Source organism: Saprolegnia diclina, assembly GCF_000281045.1.
Source record: "Saprolegnia diclina VS20 unplaced genomic scaffold supercont1.28, whole genome shotgun sequence".
Taxonomy (NCBI): domain Eukaryota; phylum Oomycota; class Saprolegniomycetes; order Saprolegniales; family Saprolegniaceae; genus Saprolegnia; species Saprolegnia diclina.
Window position 1 is genome coordinate 726 of NW_008246095.1, and position 14,845 is coordinate 15,570.

Genomic DNA, 14,845 nt, shown 5'->3' on the forward strand with positions numbered 1-14,845 from the left:
GTGTTGGGCAGGCTGCAAGTGGGCGACGTATCGATGGTCTTCGCGAAATACGATTGTATGATCGTTCGGTCTCGAAGCACATGATAGGTGGCGGGGTCGACCGTAAACGTGGTGATACTGGCACCGTAGAGGGACCTACCCAATACACGTTAGATGCACTCCTTGGAGACAGTAGAGGTTGTGGTTGCGACTGACAGTGCCATGGCGTCTTTTCCGAGCGAAACATTGTACACCTTGGTGATGGGGTTTTCGACAAAGCTCCTGCCAACCGTGTCAAAAATTGGAGGAAACAGAACATGGAATTACATGTGCGTCATGGCGCGGAAGTCGAGGTCTTGAAGAGTCTCGATGTTGTTCCCCACCAACGATCTACAATTTCAGTGCACTAATCGTGTGCAAAATACTTAGAAAAGGAGACTTTACAAGTAGGTGAGCTTGGGCATCCCCGTGAGGTTTGGCACAGAGCGCAATCCAGCACCATGGATCAATCTTGAAGTATATGGTGAGGTTCCCATGCGTTTTATTGGATAATGAATCACGTACAGCATTTGCAGCGAACGCGGCCAGACCACGCTCGAAACGTCCAAGGCAACTTTGTTGGACTCGATCGAACTACATTGCACGTCAGTTGGTACAATGAATAAGACTTTTTGTTGTACAAGCCGGTCACGTTTGTCGCGGACGAAAAGTTGCCGAGCGTCTTTACCGTCGCATTCGCAAATGTGCTATCGAGAAAGTCAGAAACACTAAAGTAAAACTCGTGTACATGGCCAGATTCGGAACCTCGGCTGGCAGATCGGCCACGTGCTCGACGGAAATATCTATACGTCGACAATGCAATGGCTCCGTGAAGATTCGACACGTACTGGTAATCTCGAGGACCATTCCCAGGTTTCCCTCGTAATCGGAATTTTGAAAATCGCTCGAGTTGTACCTCTTGATGACCTACGATTCCGGTCGCCCTTGAGCCATACAACGACGACAGAACACAGTACCGAGCAGTTGTTGTCGACGATGCAGTAGGATACGTCAGAAAATGGGGCGCAATCGGTCGTCGCTGTCGTCGCGTACTTGCTGAAGCGGCACGGCGTGCTCATCGCTTGTGCCCGGCATGTCATAGCCAGGAGCAACTACGGACGCTCTTTTTGCCCAACTTACTCTACACGCAGTGATTCACCGGCAGGGCAAGGAGCGCGGGTCGAGGCATCCGACTTGCTGGCTCTTGCTGGCGAAATTGGCGACTGGCAGAAAATCTGAAAATGCACCGAGTGACATGTCGCAACTCAAACCACTTTTCTCCAAAGGCTCTCAACTGACCGGCAACCAGCGCAGCCAGCTACCGTACAATTGTACAACTACATGTACCGAATGCGCGAAACCACAAAGTTAGAGCACACTTCTCAATGCTTCCAACTAACGTAGTCATCCCAATACGGCACTGAAAAAGAGCTGCCGGGTGCCATCAAGAAGCAAGAAAAGCGCGGATTTCTCACCACACTTTCTGAGAGACGTTGTCTGACCCAACAGATGTTGTCCCTGGTCCTGGGCAGTCACAACGGAGTGGGACTGGATTCGAATCCTAGTGTTTGCCTACCCCTAGGCTAACAACAGCATTCCTCAAGCGGTGTCTGGTCGCGTCATGCATTGTCCGCTTCTCATCAACACGGAAAGACGAGCCAAAAACAAAACATGTACTAGAGTAGACCGGTAACCGTTCGACTAGGAGAGGTGGAAGCTGAGCTGCCCTTCGCGGATGCAGTACAGGAGCTTGGCGCGCAAAATGTCGATCGAGCTATAGTCGGGCAGCTTGAGGTAATTGGTGCACGTCGACGCCGACGGCAGCATCTCGTCGCTCGGAGACGACTCGTCCGGGCTCAGCTTGCGCACGACCGTCAGCGTCGGCGAGAGCTTCCCCAGCCCACCCAGCGGCAGGCGGTGCGACCCCGTGACAAAGCGCACAAAGAGCCGCTGGTCGTCGGGCGTCAGCTCCGTGAGCACTTGGACGAGCCAGCGGATGGCTCGGCTCTCACTGCCGTAGCCGTGGTCGCACACCATGTGCGCTTGGAGCTCGTCGGCGCCGCCGGGCCAGAGCTCGGTCGTCGGGTCCGAGAGCAGCGCGAGCCAGTCGTCGGCCGACAAGCAGTCGAGCGCGTCCAGTGGCACAAGACTGCCAAAGCCCGCGCGGAAGGCTGCGACTTGGTCGCGAATCGAAATTTCCAAAAGCATCTCGAGGCTGGCGCGCACAAACTCGGCCACAGTGTCGCGGGTCACTGGCTTGGCAGCGCCGCCTTCGCAGAGCTCCACGTCAGCGTTGCCCAAGAGCACAAAGCTCAAGCCCATCTCGTCAATCGCTGGGTCGTCGCGGTGTGCGTGCAGATAGTCCAGCGACGCGCCAATCGCAGGGTCCACTGCCCGGGCATGGTCCAGCGCCGCGTCCAAATCACTCACCAGCGACTTGCCGAGCAGCGCCTGCACGAACGGTCGTGCCAGCGGAAGGTCGAGGAGGCGCTCGTCCAGCAGTGCCTACAAACACAATGCATCAGGATAGCTCACATCGTATCGAGATACCTGCGCTACAAGCTTGCCCAGAAACGTAAACCACCCAAGGACGGTCGCTTTTGGCTCGTCACTGGACGGGAGCGGCGCCGGGTACAGGCCGTGCGGCGCATGCACCATGACCACGTCCGTATTGAACGACGCGTCGATACCGAGGCCGTCGACTTGGGTGTCGAGCACTTCCGGCGTGGTGGGACTTAGCGCGATGAGGACATCAACCGCCGACTTGTCCAGTTGGACGTTGATCTACAGACGTCCGCGACGTTGCACACCAGAAAGAATGCGACTTTGTTGTACCTGCTTGAGGGGCGTGCCTTCGCAGAGCGCCGACACGTGCTTGGTGACGGCGCGGTAGTCGCGCTCGTACATGCGGCGGCCTGACCGCGACACCATGCGGTCTCCATCGAGAACGACGATGCCAGAGTCGGTGCCCGGGAAGCTCACCGTGTGGCAATGGCTGCACTTGAGCATCGGGTGGCGGACGCTTGCCTTCTGCCGCGGGTACGCGCGCGCAAGGTACGCCACTTCGTCGTTGCTCAGAATCCAAAACGAGAGCGTCATCTCTTTGGCCTCGCAGCTCGCAGTTTGGCATGCCAGTGACGGCGGCGCGTCGCAGCTCGCACAGACCCCATCGTTGCCCGTGCAGAGACACTTGCAGTTGGTGCAGTGCGGAAACGTCACGACCGCGCAGGACGGGCAGTGCAAGACGGCAATGCGGTGGTAGCCGCGCACGGGCATGGCGTGGGCGTTGGCCGCGAGCACCTTCTCGTCGATGCTGGCCTTGCGCTCGGTCATTGGGCCGTCGTGGCGCCAGAGGCGGAGGTGCTGCGCCTGGACTTCACGCGACACAAGAGAAAAGAACTCGGTCGTCGGGCCGAGTCCCGTGCCGACTTCCCCGAGGTACTCGATCTCGATGATCGCCTTCATGCCGCCGTACGCGTGCAGGAGTTTGCTGGCCGACGCGAGGAGCTTGGCGCGGGCAACGCGGACCTTGAGTCGTGGCAGCTTCGCGACCCGAGAGACGGCCGTCGCGAGCGCATTGTCCGGTGTCCCCGATGGCCGGCGCACCGCGTGCTTCCAAAGCGTCCGGCCGAGGTACTGCAGCGCGCGGGCGGGGCCAAAGCGCGTGCCGTAGAGGTAATGCAGCTTGGTTTCCCGCGGCAGCAGAAACGCATAGTTCTGGACGATGCGGCGGCAGCTGCGCGGAAGCAGCTCGAGCACGACGAGCATCGGCTGCAGGAGACACGAGTCAATGTACGCGGCGACCGCCGGCTGCACCACGTCAACGGTCGGTGCCTCCTTACAAAGCACTGCGAGCAAGTCCAAGTAGGCCCAGAACGGCGTCGCCGTGTCTGTCTCGGCGATCGCATCATCGACGCCGACACTTGTTTCCGTCTCGGTCGCGGCGCGTGGGACGAACGTGAGCACTTGGGGCGCTTGCCACAGCGCGCTAACGTCGACGGGCAATGTCTCCTGCGGCGCCGAGCGTACGAGCGCCTCGATGACCGTCCACTCGGACGGCACGGGCATGCCACTGAGCAGCACTTGCATGCGCGAGGGTGGTCTGGGATCAAAGCCGGCGTCATCCGGCTCGTCGTTCGTTGTGTCGTCTTCGGCACGGACCAAGTCGGCCTTCCCAAAGACCTTGTCGGCCACAAACTCTTCCAGCGTCTCGATGCGGGCAAGGGGCTCCACGAGCACGACCGCGTCGAGCGGTTTGGTCGACGACTCGGCGCGGAGACGCATCTTGAGGTGCTGGCCGAGCAGCTCGACCATCGAGAGCGTCGAGCCGAGGCCCATCAGCGTCGCATCGCCCGCCTCGAGGCTCTGGACCTCGACACCAATTGCATCGCGAAGCACTGACGCCAGAATGGGCCACTGCGTAAACGCTGCTGCAGAGGACGGTGCGTCCCGCAGGCGCGTCAGGAGTGACGGCACGAGGCCGCTCGATCGGAGCTCATACGGCGTCGGTGTCTCGGTGGCGAGGAGGGTCTGCAGGCTCTGCCACACCTCATCGGTATGCTGCAGTTGGACAATGTGTCGGAGTGCCTCAAGGACAGCACTTGTAGTGGGCGCCGACGCAAACGACGTGGCGACGAGCGTTGCGTAGGCCGGGTTGGCGGCTAGGGCTTCGACGACACCGTCGCGGACAAAGGCCGGTGCATACACTGACGGCGCATGCGTCATGGCGAGCCCAATGAGCGCTTCGGCCAGCGCCATCTCGGTCGGATCATTGCGCTGGACGCTGGCCGCGACAAAATGACAGAGAAGACGATCGTGCTTCAAGACACTGTGCGAAAGAAACGTCACGAGCACGTGGAGTTTCCCGAGGTACTTGGCGTCGTGGGTTGCGTCGTAGGACGCAAAGAGGGAAGGTACCACGGTCTCGACGAGGCCGGCGACAGCGTCTACGTAGGCCGACGAGGCATGCTCGGTCGGCAAGATCGCGCCAAGGAAGAAGAGCGCTTCGTCGACGACCTGCGACGACCCATGCGACGAGAGCACGGCAAAGAGCACCGAGCGCACGTCTGCGTTCGACACGAGGAAGGGCGACTCGCGCAGATGGCACAGCACGCCAAAGAGGTGCAGTAGCGTTGCGTACGTAGCGAGCGCCATGTTGTCGGGCCGGCGCGCTTGCGTATACGTGACGAGCTGCTCCAGGAGGTAGGCTTCGAGCGGCGTGTCGACGACGTGGTCGAGGATCGACGGCGTCGCACGCACGCATGGGCTCTCGCAGAGTCTAATAGGATTGAACCACACAGTTGAAACCTTGAAATATTGAAGTAGACAACGCACCGCTGAAGCGCTTCGCAGCCCGAGCCGACGATCTGCGCGTCGTACGACTTGGTGAGATTCTGCAAAAGCGGGAGCGCGGCTTCCACTTGCGTCCAGGACGCCATGGGGACGGCCGTGCAGAGGAGGGCGGCGGTGCGGGCGGCGCCGCGCTGGACGTCGGTCGAGAAAAAATCGACAAACTGAAGCAGCGCGATGAGCGCATTCTCATCGAGGACGAGGGACCGGACGCCGTCGGCTGTCGACGACGCGATGCGCTCGAGCATGCGCAGCGCAATCTCGGCCACGTCCATGTACTCAATGTTGAGGAGCTTCTCGCAAAGACTCGCGACAACGTCCGACTGCAGCGTAAGGTCCAATACAGTCGGCGACGTGTACATGTCGAGAAGCGCCGCAAGCGCCCGCGAGGCGTGGAGCAGCACGTCAATGGTCGCAGGCGATTGAATGAGGGTCGCAAGTACCGGGACGAAAGCCTGCAGATCAAAGCCCGCGATCGTCAACATCTCCTCTGTCGTCATCGAAAGCATCTCGACGAGGTCCGCGAGGCTCGCCTACAGGCTCATGGCCGTAAGAAGCGAGGAAACCATGTATTTCTACCGTTTGGACATTGACGGGGCTGCCGGGCTTGATGCGCTCGAGCAAGTCGCGGTATTGCGGGTTCAGGTCAAAGATCTATACCACGTAAGGCGGCCATGAGCCCTCGCATGCCATGCCCACCGGCGACGATCGTCGTACCGGTAGATCCGTGCCCAGTTGCCCCAGCAAGCCTTTCAGACAGGTGAGCCTTCTCGTCCTAGCATCATGGGGTACCTCGAAGCGCCTGCGGCAGGTCCGTCGTCTGCTGCGAGAGCGCGCGGAGCGTCCGAAGGAGCTCGTGCTCGGACATGCTGCTCTCGTCTTCGTTGTCGCTCATGCTCTTGCTCTGTGCGTCGCCGCTTGCCCCGTTGTATCCGGATGACAAAAACGGGTGCTTCCCGTTGGCTAATTTCACACCACATTTCCATTTTCCAACCAAGACGATCCTCATCCTGTGCACACCGTCTCTATGGTCCGTGCTGCGCGCTGCGGCTGCGTCAACATGAATGGGCGATGACGATGCCACCCATAAGGAAGTCACCCAAGAAGCATCAGTGGGCGAACAAACGAACCGACCAGACCACGTCGACAATCGTCATCATCATCTTGGTGGTCCCATCCCCGCTGCCGAGGTCGAGCTGTCGAGGAGGATTATCCACAACGACGGGTCTATGTGACGCCTAGTAATCCCGACAGCTGCTGGCCCTTGCTATCTGCAACGATGGCGTCTTGGGTGCAGGCGGGAGGAGCAGGATCGGCAGTGGATTTCTCGGGACATGAAGGGATGCAACACGCCTGGATTCATCGTTCCAAGCATCTCGAATCGACGGCGACGACGAGAACTAACAAGCTTTATAACCCCCTTAAACAAATTACGCATGGAGCTTCTTCGTGAGGTTGGCGGCGATCGCGTCGAGGAACTCGAACGTGTTGAGCCAGTGCTTGCGCTCCATCTTGTCTTCATGGATAAGGAGCGCAAGATCCTTGGTCATCTGACCGGCCTCGACCGTCTCGACGACAGTCGCCTCGAGCTGCTCGCAGAACGTCTGGAGCTTGTCGTTCTTGTCGAGCTTGGCGCGGTGCATGAGGCCGCGCGTCCACGCAAAGATGGACGCGATCGAGTTGGTGCTCGTCTCGCCGCCCTTCTGGTGCACGCGGTAGTGGCGCGTGACCGTGCCATGGGCCGCCTCGGCTTCCATCGTCTTGCCATCCGGCGTGAGGAGCACCGACGTCATGAGACCGAGCGAGCCAAAGCCCTGCGCGAGAATGTCCGACTGGACATCGCCGTCATAGTTCTTGCACGCCCACACAAAGCCGCCCTTGGACTTGAGGCACTGCGCGACCATGTCGTCAATCAAGCGGTGCTCGTACCAGATGCCAGCCGCCTTGTATGCGGCAGCGTACTCCGTGTCGTACATCTCCTGGAAGACGTCCTTGAACATGCCGTCGTAGCGCTTCAAGATCGTGTTCTTCGTCGAGAGGTACAGCGGCATCTTGCGGCCGAGCGCATACTCCAAGCACGCGCGCGCAAAGCCCGTGATCGACTCCTTCGTGTTGTACATGCCCATGCCGACGCCGCCGGCCGCATCCGCAAACTGGTACACCGTGTACTCCTCCGTCTTGCCGTTCGAGTCTTCGGGCGTGAACGTGATCTTGAACGTGCCCTTGCCCGGCGCGACAAAGTCGAGCGCCTTGTACTGGTCGCCAAACGCGTGGCGGCCAATGATGATCGAGTCCTTCCAGCCAGGCACGAGCTTGGGGATGTTCTTGCAGAGAATCGGCTCACGGAAGACAGTGCCGCCGAGCTCGTTGCGGATCGTGCCGTTGGGCGACTTCCACATCTGCTTGAGGTTGAACTCCTCGACGCGCTGCTCGTCGGGCGTGATCGTCGCGCACTTGATGCCAACGTTGTGCTTCTGGATGGCGCGGGCAGCAGCGAGCGTGACCTCTATTCGCTCATCACGATGAGCCATGTTCGGCGAGGCCATGCGGTCGTACCATCGTTGGTCTCATCACGGTACTCGACACCCAAGTCAAAGTACTCGGTCTTGAGGTCCAAGAACGGGAAGATGAGCTACATGTGCTGCTTAGCACCACACTCCTGCATCTACATGCGTCTACCTTGTCCTTGATGAGCTGCCAGATGATGCGCGTCATCTCATCGCCGTCGAGGTCGACGATCGGGTTCTCCACGTGAATCTTCTCAAAAGCCATCTTTGCACGTCCAAGCAAAAACCAAAATGAGCAAAAATGAAGAGAACATCCTTCGCAAAACAAATTCTCGTAGGTTTGTAATAACATCCGGATAATGATCGTCCGGATAACGCAGTCATATCAAGTCTGAGAGAAGCATGTGGTCGTGGCACCGGCATACTTCAACTTGATGCGGTTGCTGTGCGGCGCCCCGCTGCTTGTAGCTTGCTTTTTGTATGCGCGCCCCGCCCGCGCCTGTCTTCGCGAAATCGGCGGCCATTTCAAACCGTGCATGCAGTCCATCGACCGGCCTGTTGACGCCAGCCGCCTCGACCGTGTCCTTAGCCTTCTAGGCCATATCCAATGTCGTCTTCAGCTCTGGTGCCTTGTACATGCACATGGTAGCGTGGCGAGATGCGGTCTCAAACTGATCCGGTGGAAGGGACGCGCCCGTTGCAGTGGCTACTCGGACCGGGCTAGGCACCGAAGCATGGTGAAGGGCAAGTGCAGTGTGAAAATCATGGTCCACGATCTTGCCACCCATTGGCGATTCTCACGTGAAAATCGACAGCGGCGCGTCATCGCCTCTCCGGATACCGAGTGTATCCGGACTCGACGCTCAAAAAAGCAACCAATCATCGCCCTGTCGTCGACGTCATGCGCAGCGTGGCGATGATGAGGACGGTCCGCCGCCGGTCCATGAGCAGCATGGCCGCGTGGAATCGCGCGGACGTGGAAGTCTCGATCGGCAGCGTTCGCACCGAGTGGCGCAATGGCGTCCGGCGGCTCGCGGCCTTTCCGGCGCTGCAACAAGTCGCGCTCGAGACCGCGGCCTTCTTCACGGACCCGCGTGACATTGACTTTGGCTACCCGCGCACGTTTCGCACCAAGTACACGCTCGGCGCCCAGCTCGGCGAAGGCGCGTTTGGCACTGTGTACCAAGTAGCGCCTACGGACGACGCCGTGACGCTCGACTTGGCGGTCAAGGTCATCCAAAAAGATCGGCTGGCGTCGCGCAAGGACTTTGTCGCGCTGCGCCAAGAAGCCCGCATCATGATGCTGCTTGGCGGCACGCTCAACGTCGTCCACTACTTTGGCGCGTACGAAGACGACCGCGCGGTGTACCTCGTCATGGAGCACTGCGTCGGCGGCGAGGCGTATGCGCGCCTCACGACGACGACGCTCGCGACCGAAGACGACCGCGCCGCGTCCTACATGCTCAACGTCCTTCACGTCGTGTGGCAGTGCCACCTTCTCGACATTCTGCACGGCGATCTCAAGCTCGAGAACTTCCTTTTTGCCGACGACCAAGTGGACTCGCCGCTCAAGCTCACGGATTTCGGTGGCGCCGCGTTTGTCTTGCCGAATGCGGTCGTGTCGGGACTCCGAGGCACGCCCTTGTACACGGCACCTGAAGTGCTCCACGGCAAGTATGCGCTGCCGGCCGACATGTGGTGCGTCCTTGGATACATCGACCTGACGCGTCTCATGGTGGAAGCAGGAGCTGCGGCGTCATTTTGTATCGGCTCTTGAGCGGATCGTTTCCCTTTGAAGGCGCCCTCATCGACGAGCAGATTCTGCACGCGCCCATCGATGTCGAGTCGGGCGTCTGGGCAAACGTCTCGCCGGACGCAAAAGATCTGGTCCGACATTTCGAGCGATATTCTTGTTGTTGATGTTGGGATACGTAGGTGCGCAAGCTGCTCGAGCGAGATCCCCAAGCGCGATTGACCGCGCACGACGCGCTGCGCCACCCGTGGATGGCGCAAGCATTTAAGGAGCGCAAAGACGCGCGCAGGCAGGTCCCGCGGCACCTCGGCGGCACCATGATCCAGCGGCTACAGCTCTACCGCACCCTCAACGGCTTCCAGCAAGCTGGTACGTTTCTTCTTCCTTTGTGTGGTCTGAACGTGTATTACTAGTGTTTATCGAAATGACCAAGCGCGTGTCCAAAGCGAGCAAGGTCGAGCTCGCAGTGCTCTTCTCTGAGATCTGTGTCGACGGCGCGTCTTCGATTGGCGTCAAGGACCTCGCGCGCGGCTTCCAGAACGGCGGCTACAAGTACAAACACCCTTCAAGCGTCATGAGCTCAGGTGGTGTAGGCTGACGTGGGGCGAGGTGAAGAGCTTCTTGAGTCGCATGGACATTGACGGCGACGGCGTCATCTCGTTCGATGAGTTTTGCTGCGCGTTTCTCGACTGGCACGAGATCCAGCAAGATGCAGCCGAGTGGCCGATTCTCGTTCAAACAGTGTTCGCCACGTTTGACACAGATCGCGACGGCATGATCCGCGTCGCCGACCTCGTTCCGCACATGCCAGGTAAACTTGACACATTGATACATTGATAGTTATGGAATCGACTAGTGCGCATGGTGCACACGTTTCTGAGCGACGTGCAGCGCTGCTTTGCGCACGCCGACTCGGACAAGGACGGCGCGATCAACTTGGTGGAGTTCGAGCGCATTCTTCTCATGCAAGACGAGGCGTGGACGGCCTTTGCGCCGCGGTACCTCTGGCACTAGTCCACGTCGTGAGGCGGCAACGATCGTACTGATAGAGGCGATGTGGCCAAACATTTATCCGACTGTAGTATACTAGAATACATGTTTTACAATGAATTTCGAGTGGTGGTTAGGGGATTGCGACGGCAAGCAGAGAGCTACGCAAAAAGGGCTTTGACTAGGCTGTAAAAGAGCAGCTGCGGACAGACGAACAGCGCGATCGTCGAGAGCGGATAAATAGCAAAGGGAAAGCGCACCAGCCAGAGCGTGGTGAGAGCGCCAACAACCCAGAGCATGCTGGCAGACAGCACGAGTACGCTGAGCTCGACGGCTTTGGGAGCAGCTACGTCCACATGTCAGACGACAGGGTTCGCATCGTCGCGTACGTGGCGGTGACGGTGGTGCGCGCGGCCGGCGCACACGATGGTGCACAGACGTTGCTTCGCCATGCCAAATCCTAGCATTTGTTTGCAAGCCATAAAGCTGGGGGTGCACGTACGGTGACCCCGGAAAGATGGGGCGGGGGCGGGGGGCGGCGGTATCGATCTAGTACCACCCATAGCACATCTTTCATGTTGTCCCATCCCACGTACGTGTGTTGGGCTCGGAAGGTCCAAGAGCCTGTTGGCGAGATCCGGTGGGTCCACGCGCAGAGGTCCCGGGTCCATGCCCCGTCCATCGCCGGCCTGAAACTGCATCCAAATATAACGGACGCGGCGGGTGCGACCACAGGAGGCTGCCACGTCATACAACATTTCGGGGTGTTAGTTCAACTACTCGTCTCCTGTCAAGTCGACAATCGACGGCTCGTCCGAGTCGGATACGAGAATGAGTTCGGCATGGGAGGTGTGCGATGGCGCCGAAGCATCCAGGCTTGCAGCAGCACTTGTCGCGTCGGGCGGCTCTGGCTGGTTCTGGGGCGGCTCTGGCTGGCTCTGGGGCGGCTCTGGCCGGCTCTGCGACGATGCCGTCCTCACGCGGCGTTTCTTCTTCGCGGGTGGCAGCAGCAGTGTCGACGAGGACGCATGCAGGAGTAGAGTCGCCCAGTGCAGCTCGTTGTCGCAGTATGGGCAATACCCGTGCTTTTCGCTGTGCAGTTGGTCATCATCGTCGTCAGGAAAGCACTCGTGGGCGCAGTCAATGTGCGCGCGCATCGGGCAGTCAACGTGATAGCACATGAGTCGCGCGTCATTCTCGTGGAACGGGCCAATGCAAATGGAGCACCGCGCGTCATCATCGTCGCCGTCGTCATCATTGCCCGGCGGCCCGTGTGGCAGTGTGTCGAGCGTCGCGACCTGCGTTACCATGCTCGGAGGCAACTCGCTTGGTGCAATCGACGCTGCTAGCGTTTGTATCTCTACGTGATCTTGTCGCACCAATGCATGGGACTCGATGTGCTACCGGGCGTCGTGAAGGAGAGCGTGAGCGACAGCTCGTTCCATGGCGGCAGCGCCAAGATCAAGTACAGTTCAATGAGCTTGCGTCGTACGGAGCGCATACCGCCGTAGCGCTTGACGTGCCTGGCGCTGGCCATCGCGGTCTTGGTGAAGCGGCTGTTGTACGGGTGCTGCCACACGTACTCGACTGTACATTGGCGGCAGAGTGACCCATGACGATCAGAAATCGAAGGGTACGTACACTGCAGCGCTTGCACCTTGGATGCAAAGCCATAGACCACGATGAGCATGTCCCTGCGCGCTTGCTCGTATGATGACCAGCGATCGGCTTGAGCACCACGTACCATGGACGGTACTTGGCCGTCTTCTTCGCGCCCTGGACGATCTCGCCGTTGTGCTGGCGCAGGCGCCGCTTGGGCGTCATCGTAAAGCCGACGTACGTGTGCTTCATGTGCAGCGACCGCTTGCCTGTCTGCGTGGGCGTCTGCGGCGTGAGGAGGTAGCACGCAAACATCAATGCTTTTCCGACTCTGGCACAACACTGCCATTGGCTGAAATCCCGTGGTATTTCAAACAGAGTTCTTTGGATCGCAAATACACTGTTTTACACAGAAACGATGCAGCATCTCGTGTTGAGGGTCTCGAGTCTAAGGCATTAAGGGTGGACGGCACGGGTTGTCGGCGATACGCAGAGCCAAGTGGCACCGTTCGTGGTCGGGAAATGGTACGTCTCGCCATGGTCTTGCACGACGCGTGAGAACGGCAGTGGGTGGTGCAGCGTAACTTGAGCCACTTTTTTCTCAAAGTTCAAACTCACGCCGACACACGTGGCGTCCTTCCAGCGCTCGACGAGGTCCCGTCGAATGTTGTGCTTCTCATCCAGGGCCAAAATGTGATCTTTGATCTCGTCGTTCGTGACGACGCGGACGCGGTGGCCATGGACGCCAGCCTTGGCGTCCAAGCTCAGGAGGTAGAACGTTGCATACATCCAGTAGAGGTCATCGGACGCCACCTACACCAGATGGAGCATACATGCTAAGACAAGTTGTCTGCATTACCTCTCGCCGCGCGGGGAACGCAAAATCGTCGGTGGCCCACGCGTCCAGAAAGGCCTTGTCTTCGGCCGTGCGCGTACGAAAGTACCGCGTGCCCGACTTTTTCTACCCAATGTATGACAACTTGTGCGTCGGCTACGAGAGGTGGACGTACGTAGGAGTTGCGGTTGGCGGTCTTGACACTCAAGTACGAGACCTCTTCGAAATAGTAGGCCGGCATCGTCGCCGACGCCACGTGGCCCTCGGCTTGGACGGACTTGGCGAGCTGGTCAATGTAATCAAAGCGGAAAGCGCCGCCTACCAACAGGATCGTTCAATGTCTCTGGTAACAGCAAACACACCTTCAAAGTTCTGGTTGAGGTACGCGACATTGGGCGCATCGACGATGTAGTGTAGCTTCCCCGGTGGTACCTAATGATTCTCAACTCAACAACAAATCGACAACGTTTTGAGTACTGTACCATGGCGTGTCGGGTTGCGAGCCATTTCTCAAATGCACGCAGCGCTTTGAGTTTGGTTTCACGCGTCATCGGCGGCGGTGGCGTGGCCTTGGGGTCGGACGGGATGTACTGGCTCTCGACGCACATGGTCTCGACGGCCTGCAGCAGCGCCTCGAGCTCGGCGAGCGTCACAGGTAGCTTGGTCAAGGTCGCATCACAGTGTCCGCATGTCTAATCGCACGCCATTGACGCGACCATACATTGTAGCCAAGCGCACCGGAAGCATCGCGGCGTGGTCGAGCTGCGTCGTGACGTAGCCTGGTCGGTCGCTCGTCGTCGCCATCCACAGCGCAACGTCGTCGGATATCAGTTGATACCGCAGCGCATTGAGCTCGCCCAGTACGTTATGAAAGATACACTGGTCGACGCCGAGTGCTTTGGACGCAAAGAGGACCTAGGACATGTCGTACCCGCCACGTGGCCGAGTGGCCGCGTACCATGGTTGGGCCAACCTTCTCCGGCGGCTGCGTCGTGCCAATGGACTTGACATACGCCCAGAACGACCACGCTTTCTCAAGCTCGTTGGCTACGAAAGGTGATTCGCAACAAGCGCAACGAGACGAGAGTCGAACCGTGGATGTAGTGCTCGAGCAGCGGTGCGTACGATCGATAATGCGGCTGTACGTCCGGGTTCTTGGCGTGCTTCTTCTTGAGCAGCTCGAGCGCCAAGTCGGTGCGGTCTACGTAGCATCCACAGTGAGGACAAGGAGAAGGTTGATGCCTATGAAGCTGACGTGACTGTGTCAGAAGCGCCACCATGGACGAGAAGGCGCCTTCGCGCGGCCCGAATGCGTCGTGCTCGAGCACTTGGCCAAAGAACGCGGCGACTTGGTCGACAAACGCAGGTGGCAGCGGCGCCTCTTGGAGACACGAGAAGAAGAACGCGTCGCAGCCCTTGATGTCGTACGGTGACGTGCGCGACTGGAGGACACCAAAGGCCTCCTGCAGCGGAACCTTCTCGCGCCGGAGCAAGTGGTGCATCTCGGGCGAGAAGCGCACAGCGCTCGACGCAGACCGACCTCGGGCCAAGAGCGTCGCCCAAGATCCCCGCGCCCGCGCCAAGTGCAGCATCATGAAACCAGGAATTCGATGGCCCGCGTTTGATTGGGCATCGGACATCCGGATGCGACCGGATACACTGAAAATGGCGGCGACAACCACCTTGCAGTTGCCGTCGCACGCGCTGACAACCGGCCCATTGAAATGGACCTCCTCACAAGGTCTATTCCGAGCTCCTAGCTCTAAAATGGTGTGGTTGTGCTGGAAGTGAGAT

General features: G+C 59.2%; 5 protein-coding genes across 5 annotated transcripts; 1 reads left to right on the forward strand and 4 right to left on the reverse strand.

Annotated features, from left to right (window-relative positions):
- Positions 1 to 1,670: 1,670 nt before the first annotated feature.
- On the reverse strand, positions 1,671 to 6,262 carry SDRG_08879 (hypothetical protein; the record flags this gene model as incomplete). Its single annotated transcript, XM_008614778.1, has 7 exons — positions 1,671 to 2,523; positions 2,569 to 2,802; positions 2,854 to 5,296; positions 5,353 to 5,900; positions 5,947 to 6,021; positions 6,085 to 6,116; positions 6,160 to 6,262. The coding sequence occupies 7 exons, from the start codon at positions 6,260 to 6,262 to the stop codon at positions 1,720 to 1,722; spliced, it is 4,239 nt and encodes a 1,412-aa protein (XP_008613000.1). The 3' UTR covers positions 1,671 to 1,719.
- A 498-nt stretch (positions 6,263 to 6,760) lies between these two features.
- Positions 6,761 to 8,161, reverse strand: SDRG_08880 (isocitrate dehydrogenase [NADP]). The gene is made up of 3 exons (XM_008614779.1): positions 8,047 to 8,161; positions 7,924 to 7,999; positions 6,761 to 7,873 (listed from the first exon to the last, which is right to left on the reverse strand). Exons 1-3 carry the CDS (start codon positions 8,137 to 8,139, stop codon positions 6,798 to 6,800), a joined length of 1,245 nt encoding a protein of 414 aa, XP_008613001.1. The 5' UTR covers positions 8,140 to 8,161; the 3' UTR covers positions 6,761 to 6,797.
- A 600-nt stretch (positions 8,162 to 8,761) lies between these two features.
- On the forward strand, positions 8,762 to 10,754 carry SDRG_08881 (CAMK/CDPK protein kinase). The gene is made up of 6 exons (XM_008614780.1): positions 8,762 to 9,572; positions 9,620 to 9,761; positions 9,810 to 9,996; positions 10,041 to 10,179; positions 10,221 to 10,438; positions 10,484 to 10,754. The coding sequence occupies exons 1-6, from the start codon at positions 8,776 to 8,778 to the stop codon at positions 10,639 to 10,641; spliced, it is 1,641 nt and encodes a 546-aa protein (XP_008613002.1). The 5' UTR covers positions 8,762 to 8,775; the 3' UTR covers positions 10,642 to 10,754.
- Positions 10,755 to 10,778: 24 nt separating this feature from the next.
- Positions 10,779 to 12,531, reverse strand: SDRG_08882 (hypothetical protein; the record flags this gene model as incomplete). The annotated part of the gene is made up of 8 exons (XM_008614781.1): positions 10,779 to 10,963; positions 11,007 to 11,077; positions 11,120 to 11,166; positions 11,214 to 11,312; positions 11,418 to 11,977; positions 12,022 to 12,204; positions 12,259 to 12,311; positions 12,362 to 12,531. 8 exons carry the CDS (start codon positions 12,529 to 12,531, stop codon positions 10,779 to 10,781), a joined length of 1,368 nt encoding a protein of 455 aa, XP_008613003.1.
- A 48-nt stretch (positions 12,532 to 12,579) lies between these two features.
- SDRG_08883 (hypothetical protein) lies at positions 12,580 to 14,663 on the reverse strand. The gene is made up of 9 exons (XM_008614782.1): positions 14,307 to 14,663; positions 14,145 to 14,252; positions 14,010 to 14,098; positions 13,790 to 13,966; positions 13,534 to 13,743; positions 13,414 to 13,483; positions 13,227 to 13,369; positions 13,076 to 13,177; positions 12,580 to 13,029 (listed from the first exon to the last, which is right to left on the reverse strand). Exons 1-9 carry the CDS (start codon positions 14,644 to 14,646, stop codon positions 12,673 to 12,675), a joined length of 1,596 nt encoding a protein of 531 aa, XP_008613004.1. The 5' UTR covers positions 14,647 to 14,663; the 3' UTR covers positions 12,580 to 12,672.
- Between the last annotated feature and the right edge of the window lie 182 nt (positions 14,664 to 14,845).